The 12,467-nt window shown below is 41.6% G+C and overlaps 1 protein-coding gene across 1 annotated transcript in view; it reads left to right on the forward strand.

The window, feature by feature from the left end:
* Window positions 1-556: 556 nt before the first annotated feature.
* The window catches only part of NUP153 (nucleoporin 153), an 80,281-nt gene continuing 68,370 nt past the window's right edge, over window positions 557-12,467 (forward strand). The window contains exon 1 of the mRNA XM_075826602.1: window positions 557-1,223. Within this exon, the coding sequence (XP_075682717.1) occupies window positions 1,104-1,223 (120 nt within the window). The 5' untranslated portion in view covers window positions 557-1,103. The remainder of the gene's footprint in view (window positions 1,224-12,467) is intronic.

Here is a 12,467-nt window from a genome sequence, read left to right on the forward strand (position 1 = left end):
ATTTCACCCCTTCTACATTGAAAAGGGTAAACTCCGCAATGAACATCCAGAAGAGAATGAGCATGCTATGGATTACAAAATCTGCAGCACAATGGTTATTACATTTAAGACAAAAAAATGTGAAGTTCTATAAAAGTTTGTTATTGTATTGTACAACTCTGCAACAAAGATAACTTGTAATTTAAAGTGGTCAGTAAATGTTAAAAGAATAAATAAATAAATTATACAATCAAAATCTACATCCTAAAACCGAACACCAATTTAGGTTATGTTCACACATGCAGTCAGAAGCAAAGTTCAGAGCCTGAAGCGGCAGCCCAGGCGAATGTGACGGGAATAGCAAAACGTGCAGCGACAATTTTCCTGTCAAAATAACAGAAGTAGCAATGCAAATGTGAACATAGCCTTAGAGAAAAAAAAATTAAACGCTACATATCTTGGAACGCCACATGTAAAATATAGTAAAAATATCCTGAGGCCAAAATTAAAATAGAGAACCAAACCTACAATAATGTGAGCGCTTTAGGTTGTAATTTCACAGGTAATATACACCAAGAAACCACCCTAGTTGGTGAATACCACACGATTAAAACTAGAAGCAGTCGGCGTTCTGCGCCGCTCATATTATCATGGAGCTGAGTTGCGTAACAAAACCACACAGCTCACTGCCTCCGTTCCCGCCTCTATCGTCTACCAATAGGAGGACGCGATGGATTTTTACGCTACTCCTTCAATACGACGTCATTACGTCCCCTGCTTTCCTTCGTTCTGTGTTCGTCTTTCCTTACATCCCCGAACTACATTTCCCGACAATCCCCTCGCGCTCTCGTCGTATTGCATCATTACGTCTTCGAATCGCCGAATACGCGGGCAAGCGCAGTGAGACGCAGGCGGGCAGTGTGAGGAGAGGAGGCCTGAAGACTAGCCGCACACGTACCGGGGATTGAGCTAGGTGTTCGCTTGACTAGTCGAGTCATTTCCGGCCCGCACAACCGGGCCTAGAGTAGCGGCTTTTGGCCTGAACGTACATCACTGTTAATACTACGAGAGTAGTAATCGCACAGGGTCCTCGGGCCGGAGTGACCCGAGGAGGAGTCAGCCGGATGGCGGCAGCGGGAGGCGGAGGAGGAGCGGGTACTGGAGGAAAGATCCGAACCCGGAGAAATCACCCGAGTTCCGGAAGGACCCCATACAGCAAGAACCGGCAACAAGGCCAGCAGCAGGTCAGTGTTGTCAGGATCGCGTCCATGTGTTTGTGAGGGGTCCATGTGCTCCAGGGATGTGGTGGGTTCTCTGCTACTGTCACCTTATGTATTAGGGGGTCTTGTAATCTTCCTCCATGTTCTCAGTTTTGTATGGAAACCGGAAACGATGAGTTTGCGCAGTGTAATACTCACCTGGATATTATAACATCTATTATAGGACATTTGTACCATTACCTTATCGATCGCATGATCGTGCTTCTCCGCTGCTTGGGCACATAGGTAAACCTGGGGTCAGGGGGAGGGGGCTGTGTTCTTGCCACTCATGTTCTTTTTCCTAGAAGATCTGTGAAATTCTAGATGACTTTCCACTATAATATATATATTGTAAATAAAGACTGTATGCATTGGGGATTTATAGAAACTTAAATTAATATAACTGGTCACTATGGGCAACGCCAACCCTTTGCATTTGTTTTTAATATTTTATTAGTTTATAGATTGACATGTTATAGTCACCGTTAAAAATCTTACAGTTCATGAATTAATATGATCTCTATAAAAAGTTGAGTAAATACATTGCATTACTTATACTGCAGGTTTTCAGCGTATTATAACCCAGAGCTGCAATCATAGTTCTTCTGACAGTTGCTGGGAACAGTCAGCAAGTGGGGAGGGTTAAAGGGTTTGTCCAGTCCTAAGAAGTTGATGGCCTATCTTCAGGAGGATAGGCCATCAATGTCTTCGGACTGGACAACCCCTGTAACGGGTTTTTGCCGCAAATACCGCTTATCAAAAATCAACCGGATCGGTGATAAATGTCTCATCGCTGTGGGTCTACCTCTCCATTGGGTCCTCAGCAATCAGATGTTTATCACCTATCCTGTTGATAGTTGATTAATGTTGTTTATAGGAAAAACGCCTTAAGGCCTCATGCGTACGACTAAAACCGCCCGTAATTACGGGCCCGTTAATTTCTATGGCCGACTGACACTTTCCCGTATGTCTACTTGAGGGTGCCCGTACCGTAGAAACCTGTCGAAAAAAATAGGACATGTTTTATTTTTTTATTTTACGGACCGTACTCCTATACTTTAAGATGGGAGCACGGTCCGTTAAAAACGTCAGGCTGTCTGCGGCCGGCCGTGCCCGTAGTTACGGGTCGTAATTACGGGCACGGTCGTGTGCTTGAAGCCTAACCCCTACCGTCATTCGTCGTATATATGCGGTGCTGTTGAGCGGTTCCCGCAAAATGCAGTACCATTACGTTGCGGAGATTCTTTAGAAGCTGAGCTTGCGCCATCACTTGCTGGGGTCAGCTGCATATTACAGCTGACCCTCTGTGGTGAGGGCTAGGATCAGAGCTAGCCTGCCAATTAACCCCCTAGATGCTGCGGTCAATAGGACCGCAACGTCTAAGTGGCTTGTAGCCCGACGCGATCGCAGGGGGTTCTGATGGTTGTTATGGCAATCGGAGGCCTGACAATCGCCTCCAGGTCTGCCAAATATGGAAACCTATTAGGCTTCTTTTCAATGTAAAAATGACAGTTCTATTACATTGCACTATGTTGGTAGTTCAATGTATTAGAATAGAGATCAGAAGATCAGGCCTTCAAGTCCTCTAGTGGGGCTAAAGAAAAAAAAGTAAGTAAAAATGTTGTGCAAAGATAAGAAAATAAGTCTGAACTTGAAAAAACAAAAAATGCCTTTTTCCCAAGGAGAAGTAATTTATCATTGGAATAAATAAAAACTATACATGTTTGGCATTGCTGTGTCCAAAACGATCTGAACTATAAAAATCGAGTTATTTATCCCACACAGTGAACGTTGTAAAAATTAAAATAAAAAACAATGCAGAATTGCTGTTTTTTAGGTCACATCTCCAGCCAAACGTGGAATAAAAAGTGCGAAAAAAAATAATCCCAAATGGTACCAATAAAAACCACTGCTGGTCCCGCAAATAAGCTCTCACGCAGTTTAGTCGACGCAAAAAAAAGCGTGAATTTATTGTGCAAAAGTTGTAATGCATGAAAAAAAATAATATACATTTTGTATCGCCGTAATTGTATTGACTCACAGAATAAAGTTAACGAGTAATTTATGGCACATGGTGAATTGTGAAAAAAAAATTTGGATGAAAAAACAGCAATTCCTGAACAGTTTTTTTTTTTTTTTTTTGTCATCTCCTCTTCCAAAAAATAAAAGTAAGTTGCATTTGTTCCAAAATGGTACACAATAATAATAATTAAAAAACAAAAACCGCTTCATACAGCTCCATCGACCGAAAAATAAAAAAGGGAAGGTGCGGATAAAAAACCCAAAACATCCTGATGTGCAAGCCCGAGGGGTACAACATAAAGCAAACAATATAAATTTGGTTTCACCCTAATTGTACTGACCCACGAATAAAGTTAATAAGTCATTTAGGGTCAGTTCACACAGGTTTTTTGGCGCTAATTTTGAACCGGAAACTGCGTCCGTATCAGTGCCATAAAACGGCCTAAATCGCCCCCCACTGATATCAATGAGGCAGAGGTGTTTTTTTCTTCCCGGGCAGCTTCTGGCCGCTCACGGCATGGTCTTTTCCAAGCATTTTTCGCCTCTGACCTCCCATTGATATCATTGGGAGGCAGAAAAAAAGTCACTTGTTTTGAGCTATTTTTTTTTGCACTAGATTCAGCGACTGTGGGCAAAAAATGCGAGAAAAATAAAAGCGCCCAATAATGCTAGCAATTAAAAGTCTACTACAAAATTCCTTCTGGATTCAGATTTTTTTTCTGCCTGTCAAATGCTCAGTGTGAACTACGCCTTGTACTGCACGGTAAACGCCATAAAAATGATTTTTCTCAAACTATTTTTGTTATCACATTGCCTCCCAAAAATGTAATAAAAGATGATCAAAAAGTCGCGTATTGCCCAAAATGGTACCAATAAAAACTACAGTTCATCCCACACAAAAAAAGCGCTCATACGGATGGGAAAATAAAAAGTTATGGCTCTGGTAAGGTGGGGATAAAAATGTAATTGAACATTCCTTCAGTTTCAAGTATTGTGTGGTTATCAAGGCCCTAGTATTTGGGAACTGGGAAGGGGAAAGCCCATCTATTGATAGCGAGGGCATCTGTATTGTATCAGGGCAACACTTTCCCAGCAAATTTTTCCAAACTACAAAGGAGGAAAGAGCCCCAAAAAAGGGGCAGTGTGTCTTCTAAAAGGGGGCTAAGAATGGACACCTTTTATCAGTATGATACTAGCCTGTGCAAAAGAGATTGCTTCAAAGCGTAACACACATCTATGGAATATTTATTTTATTATTTACCCCGTTATTCTACCACCATATTATGCCCTGATGTACTCCGTGCAGCTGACATATGGCCCCACGTTATAAACTGAAATTACCAGTAATAACCTAAACAAAACTACTACCAAGAGAATTCTGCACTCTAAGCCAAATCTCGCTGCTTCCCTTCTGAGCCCTGCCGTGTGCCCAAACATCAGTTTATGACCACATTTGTGGTGTTGCTGTACTTCTGAGAAATTGTTTTACAAATGTTTGGGGGCTTTTTCTCTTTTTACTCTTTATAGAAATTAAAAATTGGGCTTAAACTACATCTTATTGGAAATGTTTTTTTTTTTTTTTTCATTTTTACGGCCCAATTCTAAAAGAATCTATGGGGTTAAAATGTTAACTGCACCCCTAGATAAATTCCTTGGGGGTGTAGTTTCCTATATAGGGTCCTTTTGCTGGTATGTTTTGGTACCTCAAGGCCTCTGTAAACCTTAACTGGTGTCTAGAAAACATCCCAATAAAAAGGTTGCCCCATAATCCACAAGGTGCACCTTCATTTCTTGGGCCCGTGTTGCAGTGAAGTAGCACACTAGGGCCACTTATGGGATATTTCTAAAAACTGCAGAATCTGAACTTCCAAAATGCTGTCTTAAATACTTTGAGGGGTGCAGTTTTTAAAGTAGGGTGGCCTATAAGTGGGTTTCTGACATATAGACCGTTCCAAAGCCACCTCAGTTCTGAATTGTATCCGAAAAAAAAAAAAAAAGTTTTGGATATTTTCTTAGAATTGTGAAAAATTGCTGCTAAAGTTATAAGCCTTGTAACGTCCTAGAAAAATAAAAGGATGTTCACAAAATTATTCCAATCTAATGTAAACATATAGAAATGTTTAGTAACTGTTTTGTGTGGTATAACTATCGGTCTAGGACCTCATGCCCACTTCAGTTATTTTCTTCAGTACTATTTCCGTGTTTTTTTAAAAACTGATTTCTATGGGGCCATGCACACTTCCGTTTTATTGGAACAGCGTGGCCGTTCTGACAAAAATAGGACCGGTCCCGGTCCTACTCCTGTCCATTTTAAATGGCACGGTATCTGCTATTCCATTCATTTGGTCAGTTGAAACAACGTACTGCACGCAGAAGCCACCCGTGTTTCACGGATCCGTCATTGGCGGCCTTACGACAGGCAACGGAGGTGTACATGAAGCCTGACAAGCAATGCTAATGTTTAAAGATGTTTGTGTTTTGTTTTTTTAACAAATAAACACAATGTATTGACCACATTCTACCAATAAAATAAAGTACTGTATGTCATGACAAATCCATCTCTGAATCGCTTGGATAAGTAAAAGCACTAGACAGTTATAGCCACGTAAAATGACGCGTTGAGCCCAGTCACATTGACAGGCTTCAACGTGACCCATCCTTTGAGAGGTGCCTGACGGTCCTTTGTCCCCTCTCCCTATGGTAATAAACCAGCACCATTGGCAGACTTGGGACTCATGCACATCACTGTAGTGGTGTGCACGGCCGTGATTTTTGGATCGGATGGCTGCGGAGTGTCACCTGCAGGCCGCCCGCAAATCGTGGGCTGTGCATATGGCCGCGTGCATTAATTTCTATGAGCCTGGACACTAAAAAAAAAACAAAAACCCACGGCTGTGATAAGACATGTCTGTTCTGTTTGCGGTCCAGGCTCCTGGGCAATGCACGGACCGTGGAAAACACGGTCGTGTGCATGGGGCCGCAATTCACTCGCAGGTTTGCGGATGATTTGCGGCCGCAAAAATACGTTCGTGTGCATGGGGACTTAAGCAAGCTTGCGTATTGGGCAGTCAGGATAGATAGACTGATCAAGAGTTTGGTTAATAGATATCTAAAGTTGATGGCCAGCTTTAGTTTTTCCTGCATCAATTACTGTACAGTGTCAAGTGTAAAGATTACACTTTGCAGAATTTGTACTGGTGACTTGTATTCTGGGAACAGTTGTGAATGCAACTCTGGGCTATATACAGGCTGTAAGTTAGGGTATGTGCACACACAAAATAAAAACCGTCTGAAAATACGGAGCTGTTTTCAAGGGAAAACAGCTCCTGATTTTCAGACGCTTTTTTTTTTAGCAACTTACATTTTTCACTGCGTTTTTTACGGCTGTTTTTGGAGCTGTTTCTCTATAGAGTCCATGAAAAACGGTTCCAAGAAGTGACATGCATTTCTTTTTCTCAGCCGTTTTTTTGCACGGCCGTTTTTCGAAACGGCCGCGTAAAAAAAGTCCCGTCGGAACAGAACACAGTTTTTCCTATTGAAATCAATAAGCATGTTTGGAGGCGTTCTGCCTCCGATTTTTCGGCCGGTTGCGGCCTGAAAATAGGCCGTGTGAACATACCCTTAGGATTAGTATATTTACGAACGTGGTTTTGAGCAGTTAGGCTACAGTCACACGACAGTGAAAATTGTCTGTGTGACGGACGGTTTTATAACGGCCGTCGGACAGCCGTTTGCAGAACAGTGAAGTTCTCTGGGTGTATTCACACGGCAGTTTTATTGAGGCCCATGAATACCAGCCGTCAAAAAAATAGGACATGTCCTATTTTTGGCCGTTTTCACAGCCAGACGACTCCCATAGAAATCAATAGATCATTTTTTGCTGCCCGTTTTTCAGGATTCCATCCTTGAAACGGCCAGTAAAAACCGATCCTGGCCGAGGACTCCCCGCACACAGTGCTACTTTCAGCGCTAATCCTGGGGAAGCCCCTGACAGCACTATCCATATATGGACAGTGAAGCCACGGCTTTCAACTATGGAGTACCCGGCCAGGGAAACTCAAGATCTCTGGCCGGGGACTCCTGTTTTGGATAAGCTGTTGACAATCGCACCCCCTGCCTTTAGATGGCAATCCCCCCCCCCCCTCTGAAAAGAGCACCACTGTAGTTGATCGTGAAAAAAAAAACAAAAACATAATAAACCGATCAACTGAGTTTTTCATTGCCGTTTTGCCTCAGTGTGTCTCTAAATTTTCATCCACTTCCAGTCCGTCTGTCAGTTTTTAATGGTGGTTTGCCTTTCGTTTTTTATGGCCGTGAAAAAAAAAAAAAACATAATAAACCGGTCGTGTGAATTTTGCTTTAGGCCTAGTTCACACTGAGTTTTTGGGGTTTTTTTTGGCGCGGTTTTTGACTCAGAAAGCGTGCCAAAAAACGGCCGATATCGCCTCCCATTGATTTCACTAGGAGGCAGAGGCGCTTTTTTCCCACAAGCTGGAAAAAACACTGGCGGGGAAAAGAAGTGTAATGAATCCCCTTTCATAAGGCATTTCTGTCTCTGACCTCCCATTCACCTCAATGGGAGGCAGGGAAAGCCGTTTTTGCAGCGTTTTTTGCCCGCTACACAATGGCCGCGGTCAAAAAATGCTGCGCCCAGCTGAACATATTCTTTAAACGGAGCTCCTATATTGACAATCAGACTACAATCGGCGTCTGATTACGCATTCCCAAACGTAGCCTGTCTGTTGGGCAAAGCCAACCATGCGATCTGTGGTCAGTGGAACGCAACATAACCGTATAAAGTGCAGGACCTTTAGAACTACGGAAATTAATAAAAATGGTGCGCATGCTCGCCACAATCCATCACGTGTCGACACCATCTTGGAAAAGGGAATACCAGTAACTGCAGACTGCGCACTTCACACAAATTTTAATTGTTTATTCAATCTTATGAAAAATCGCTTATCACAATGATTAGATGGTCCAGACCGTTTACATGATTTTAACACAGTAGTGAATTCTGATCAATTCACATATATATTGAGAGTATCATTAGTGTTTACCGTTCCAACCTCCATGCCTGACGTCCCTTAACACTAGGTGCATCCCCCACCCTCAGTACAGGAGCGGGGTGCACCCACCTTGGTGTCATCTATCACAGTGCAGAAATCTAATCCATACGGGAATATATAATGAAGATTTGCAGAATTAATATGTCCAATATCCAGACCATACAGTGAACAAAAACTCCTAGTAGTGTGAGTAGGTCTATGAAGCTCATATTAAGCGTAATCTAATTTCCAGATATACTGTTACATCGTGATCCGAAAAATCCACTTAATCGGAAATATTAGGCTCAAATCATTTTATTTAGAAAAAAATATGAGTCCAATATTCCTTAGTTCAGACGGTGAGAGTCCAGTCACGATATCAATGACTCGGTTTATCTAAAAAAAGAAATAGAAATGTCAAGACAAAAACACTTGTCATGTACATCTATTGCATTAAATGTATCACTAATCGTTCCCATTGACCAGGACCTATCAATGATGTGTATACGCTATGGCTGGGTACCATAGTGCTCAATTGACCACAGATCACATGGTTGCCCAATAGACAGTTACGTTTGGGCATGCAAATCCGACTCTTTATATGCCGATTGTAGGCGAATAACATGAGTTCCGTAAGATGAATATGTTTAGATTGGAGAGTGCCAGCTATCTTTTATTTTTTGTTTAATGATCACTGTTTGACTAATTATTAGTGAACACGAGTTTTTATACGCGCTCTTACTGTATAGTGCTTATTAAATGGATATTATTTTAGGTCCTGATATGACCCTGAACATGATTGTAATTCCTTTCTTATACACTGTTGTGCTCTATGTGTATCTTTTGGATAATTGATTATATATTTGTAAACACTAGTTGAATGAGCTATGCTCCTTGTATATACCCATGTGTGTATCACAATATGCTTGATAATGCTTTCATAAGAAGGTGAAGCGCTGCAGATGTCTGGTGAATAAATCCGCTTTTATCTGGAGTGTTGCATAGGTTAAAGGTATTTAGGGCAAGTTCACACATTACACATTTTTCTGCCGGTTTTTTTTGCCGTTTCTTTTCAGTGATAAAACAAAGATTCCTGAATGCTAATGATCTTTGTAAAATAAAAAAGACCACAAAAATTATTCCAAAAAGTAGCAATGAAATACAATCTAGGTAAAAAAAATACTTCAGATTTCTATTGTAACCAAATGTGACGAGAAGTTCACATAAGTGACTCAACCATTCTGAGCTAGTTTGACTGGCCAGATAGTTCACTGCACTGAAGGGTAAGGCTACGTTCACACGAGCGTATCGGATTCAAGCGCGTAAAACTTTGGTATTCATCCCATCAAAACGACGGAACCCCTGCACAACGGAGACAAACTGAAACCATTGGCACCGGATCTGTCGCCTTTCAAATCAATGGTGATGGAAACCTATGGTTTGAGTTTTTGTCAGTCAGGGCTAAATACTCTGACAACGTGAGTGTCTATAGTCCATGTCATAGCTTGTATAACCACTGGTAGCTAGAGGTAAATGTTCTCTAAACAAGGGGACTATGCCAGCAGTAGGACCAACTATGTGGAGAACAAGGCAAGGTGATTGCATCTTCTTCAAGCTTCTCTAAACTAAATGCCAAGCAATGAACATTGTATGACTGTCTGCCGATTGAACCGCGGTTTAAAGCACAAGAATCAACAGGCAGCAAGACAGCTGAGCCGCAGAGCTGCCCTCACCTCCCCAAACTGCCAGCGGCTCTGGGGTGCGTGAATGAATTATCACCAAGCGGTGTGCGCTGTATTGTCGCTGAACGCTTCCACCGCTTGTGATGAAGGCGGAGGAAGCGAGGGAGAAAAGAGCAGTTAAGCCGCAGAGCCGTTGGAGGTCTGTGAGCTGCTCCCGGCTTGTGGCAGCAAAGTGTGATTGGGTCCCCTGTGTACACTCAACTTGAATAGCTCTGGCTCACATCGCTAAGCATATAAGCGGGCAAGTCACTGCCGTATATTAGCACTGTTTGGATGAATGATTGTACTGTTGGCTAAATGAAGAGACCTGTCAGACCACGTAAAGTTACAGAGGTGGGTCGCTGAGGTGCAAAGTGCAATAAAGTCGCCAACGCTCTGCTGACTCAAAAACGCAGAGTTACAAATGTCCTCTGGCATCAACAGCCGCACAAAAACTATGCCCAGGAGCTTCATGGCATGGGTCTTCATGGCCGAGCAGCTGCATGCAAGCCTTAGGGCTGGTTCACATCAGCGTTGGCTTTCCGTTAAGGGGTTCCGTCAGAGGTTTCCGTCGAGTGAACCCCCTCAACGGAAAGTCAAACGGAAACCTAAGCTTCCGTTTGCATCACCATTGATATCAATGGTGACGGAAACATTGCTAATGGTTTCCGTTTGTCAGCATTCCGGCAGGTTTCCGTTTTTTTTCGACTAAATCAATAGCGCAGTCAGAATCTGCAACCCCCTCTTGCAGCTTGCACTGCCGCCCCCTCTTGCAGCTTGCACTGCCGCCCCCTCTTGCAGCTTGCACTGCCGCCCCCCCCTTGCAGATCGCGCCGCCGCCCCCTTGCAGATCGCGCCACCGCCCCCCTCCCTTGCAGATCGCATAATCAATTAGATAAACATTTTTCTTATTGTATTTATGATTAAACAATAAGTATTTGCTGAGGTTAAAAGATGTTACGTACAATTATTATAGTGATATATATGAAGTTATAAAATAAAATAAAAAATATTTCTTGGTATTACTGTTAAGTAAACAAAAAAATAAGAAAATCGAAAATCGTCCCTAGTGTTGAGAAAAATCTGGTTTTTATTTTTTGGCAAAATCGCTCAACCCTAATTGGTAACTATTTTGTGTCCGTCTTAGGTTATGTTCACCACTTTTTTGCAGTGGTTTTCATTGGATTTTTCATCCGCGGCCACTGAAGCTAATGCAAGGACCGCAAACAAAAAAACGCTCGTAAACAACCGCTGCAGTTTTTTTCTGCCTCCCGTTGATTTCAGTGAGAGGTCACAGACGGAACCCCGCCAAGAAAGGACATGCCGCTTTTTTTGCCCGAAATGGTTAAAAGCCACCCATGAAAAAAACGCCTCTGCCACCAATTGAAATCAATGGGGGGCAATTTCGGATGGTTTTTGACGTGGTTTCCGCATCAAAATCGGCAGCAAACAACTTTGAACCTTTTGAAACCTTTGAAACGTTTGCCTTTTATGCACAGAAAATAAAAATATTATTTTTCCTGAATTTAAAATAAATAGTATTTTTATTTTTTCTACAAATATACATTTTTCTTTTTGTTATTGGAAAATTCCTATCGATACATTTATTGTTTAACCCCTTAAGGACGCAGCCTAGTTTTGGCCTTAAGGCTCAGAGCCCATTTTTCAAATCTGACATATTTCACTTTATGTGGTAATAACGTGGGAATGCTTAAACCTACCCAAGCGATTCTGAGATTGTTTTCTCGTGACACATTGGGCTTCATGTTCGTGGTAAAATTTGGTCGATATATTCAGTGTTTATTGGTGAAAAATTGCAAAATTTAGAGAAAATTTATAAAAAATTGCATTTTTCAGAATTTAAATGCATCTGCTTGTAAAACAGACGGTTATACCACCCAAAATAGTTACTAGTTCACATTTCCCATATGTCTACTTTAGATTGGCATTGTTTTTTGAACATTCTTTTATGTTTCTTGGACGTTACAAGGCTTAGAACATAAACAGCAATTTCTCATAATGATGTATCACCTCATGTACTAATTGTCTTTGTGTAACATCTAAATGTTGTGCTTTTTGTAAATTCATTTGTAAACTGCCTGAAGAAGGGGCCTCTGCGCTCTGAAAGCTGCATATATAACTTTTATGGTTAGCCAATAAAGGTATCATACCTATTATACTTTTGTCTTTTTTGACACAAAAGTATTTAACATTTCATATTTAAGAAAATTTCAAAAGCCTTTTTTTTAAGGTACCTCTTGAGTTCTGAAGTGGCTTTGTGGGGCCTATGTATTAGAAACCCTGATAAAACACCCCATTTTAAAAACTAGACCCCTCAAAGTATTCAAAACAGCATTTAGAAAGTTTTTTAACCCTTCAGGCATTTCACAGGAATTAAAGCAAAGTGGAGGTGAAATTTGCAAATTTCATTTTTCTTG

This window comes from Rhinoderma darwinii, chromosome 5, assembly GCF_050947455.1.
Source record: "Rhinoderma darwinii isolate aRhiDar2 chromosome 5, aRhiDar2.hap1, whole genome shotgun sequence".
NCBI classification, from domain to species: Eukaryota; Metazoa; Chordata; class Amphibia; order Anura; family Rhinodermatidae; genus Rhinoderma; species Rhinoderma darwinii.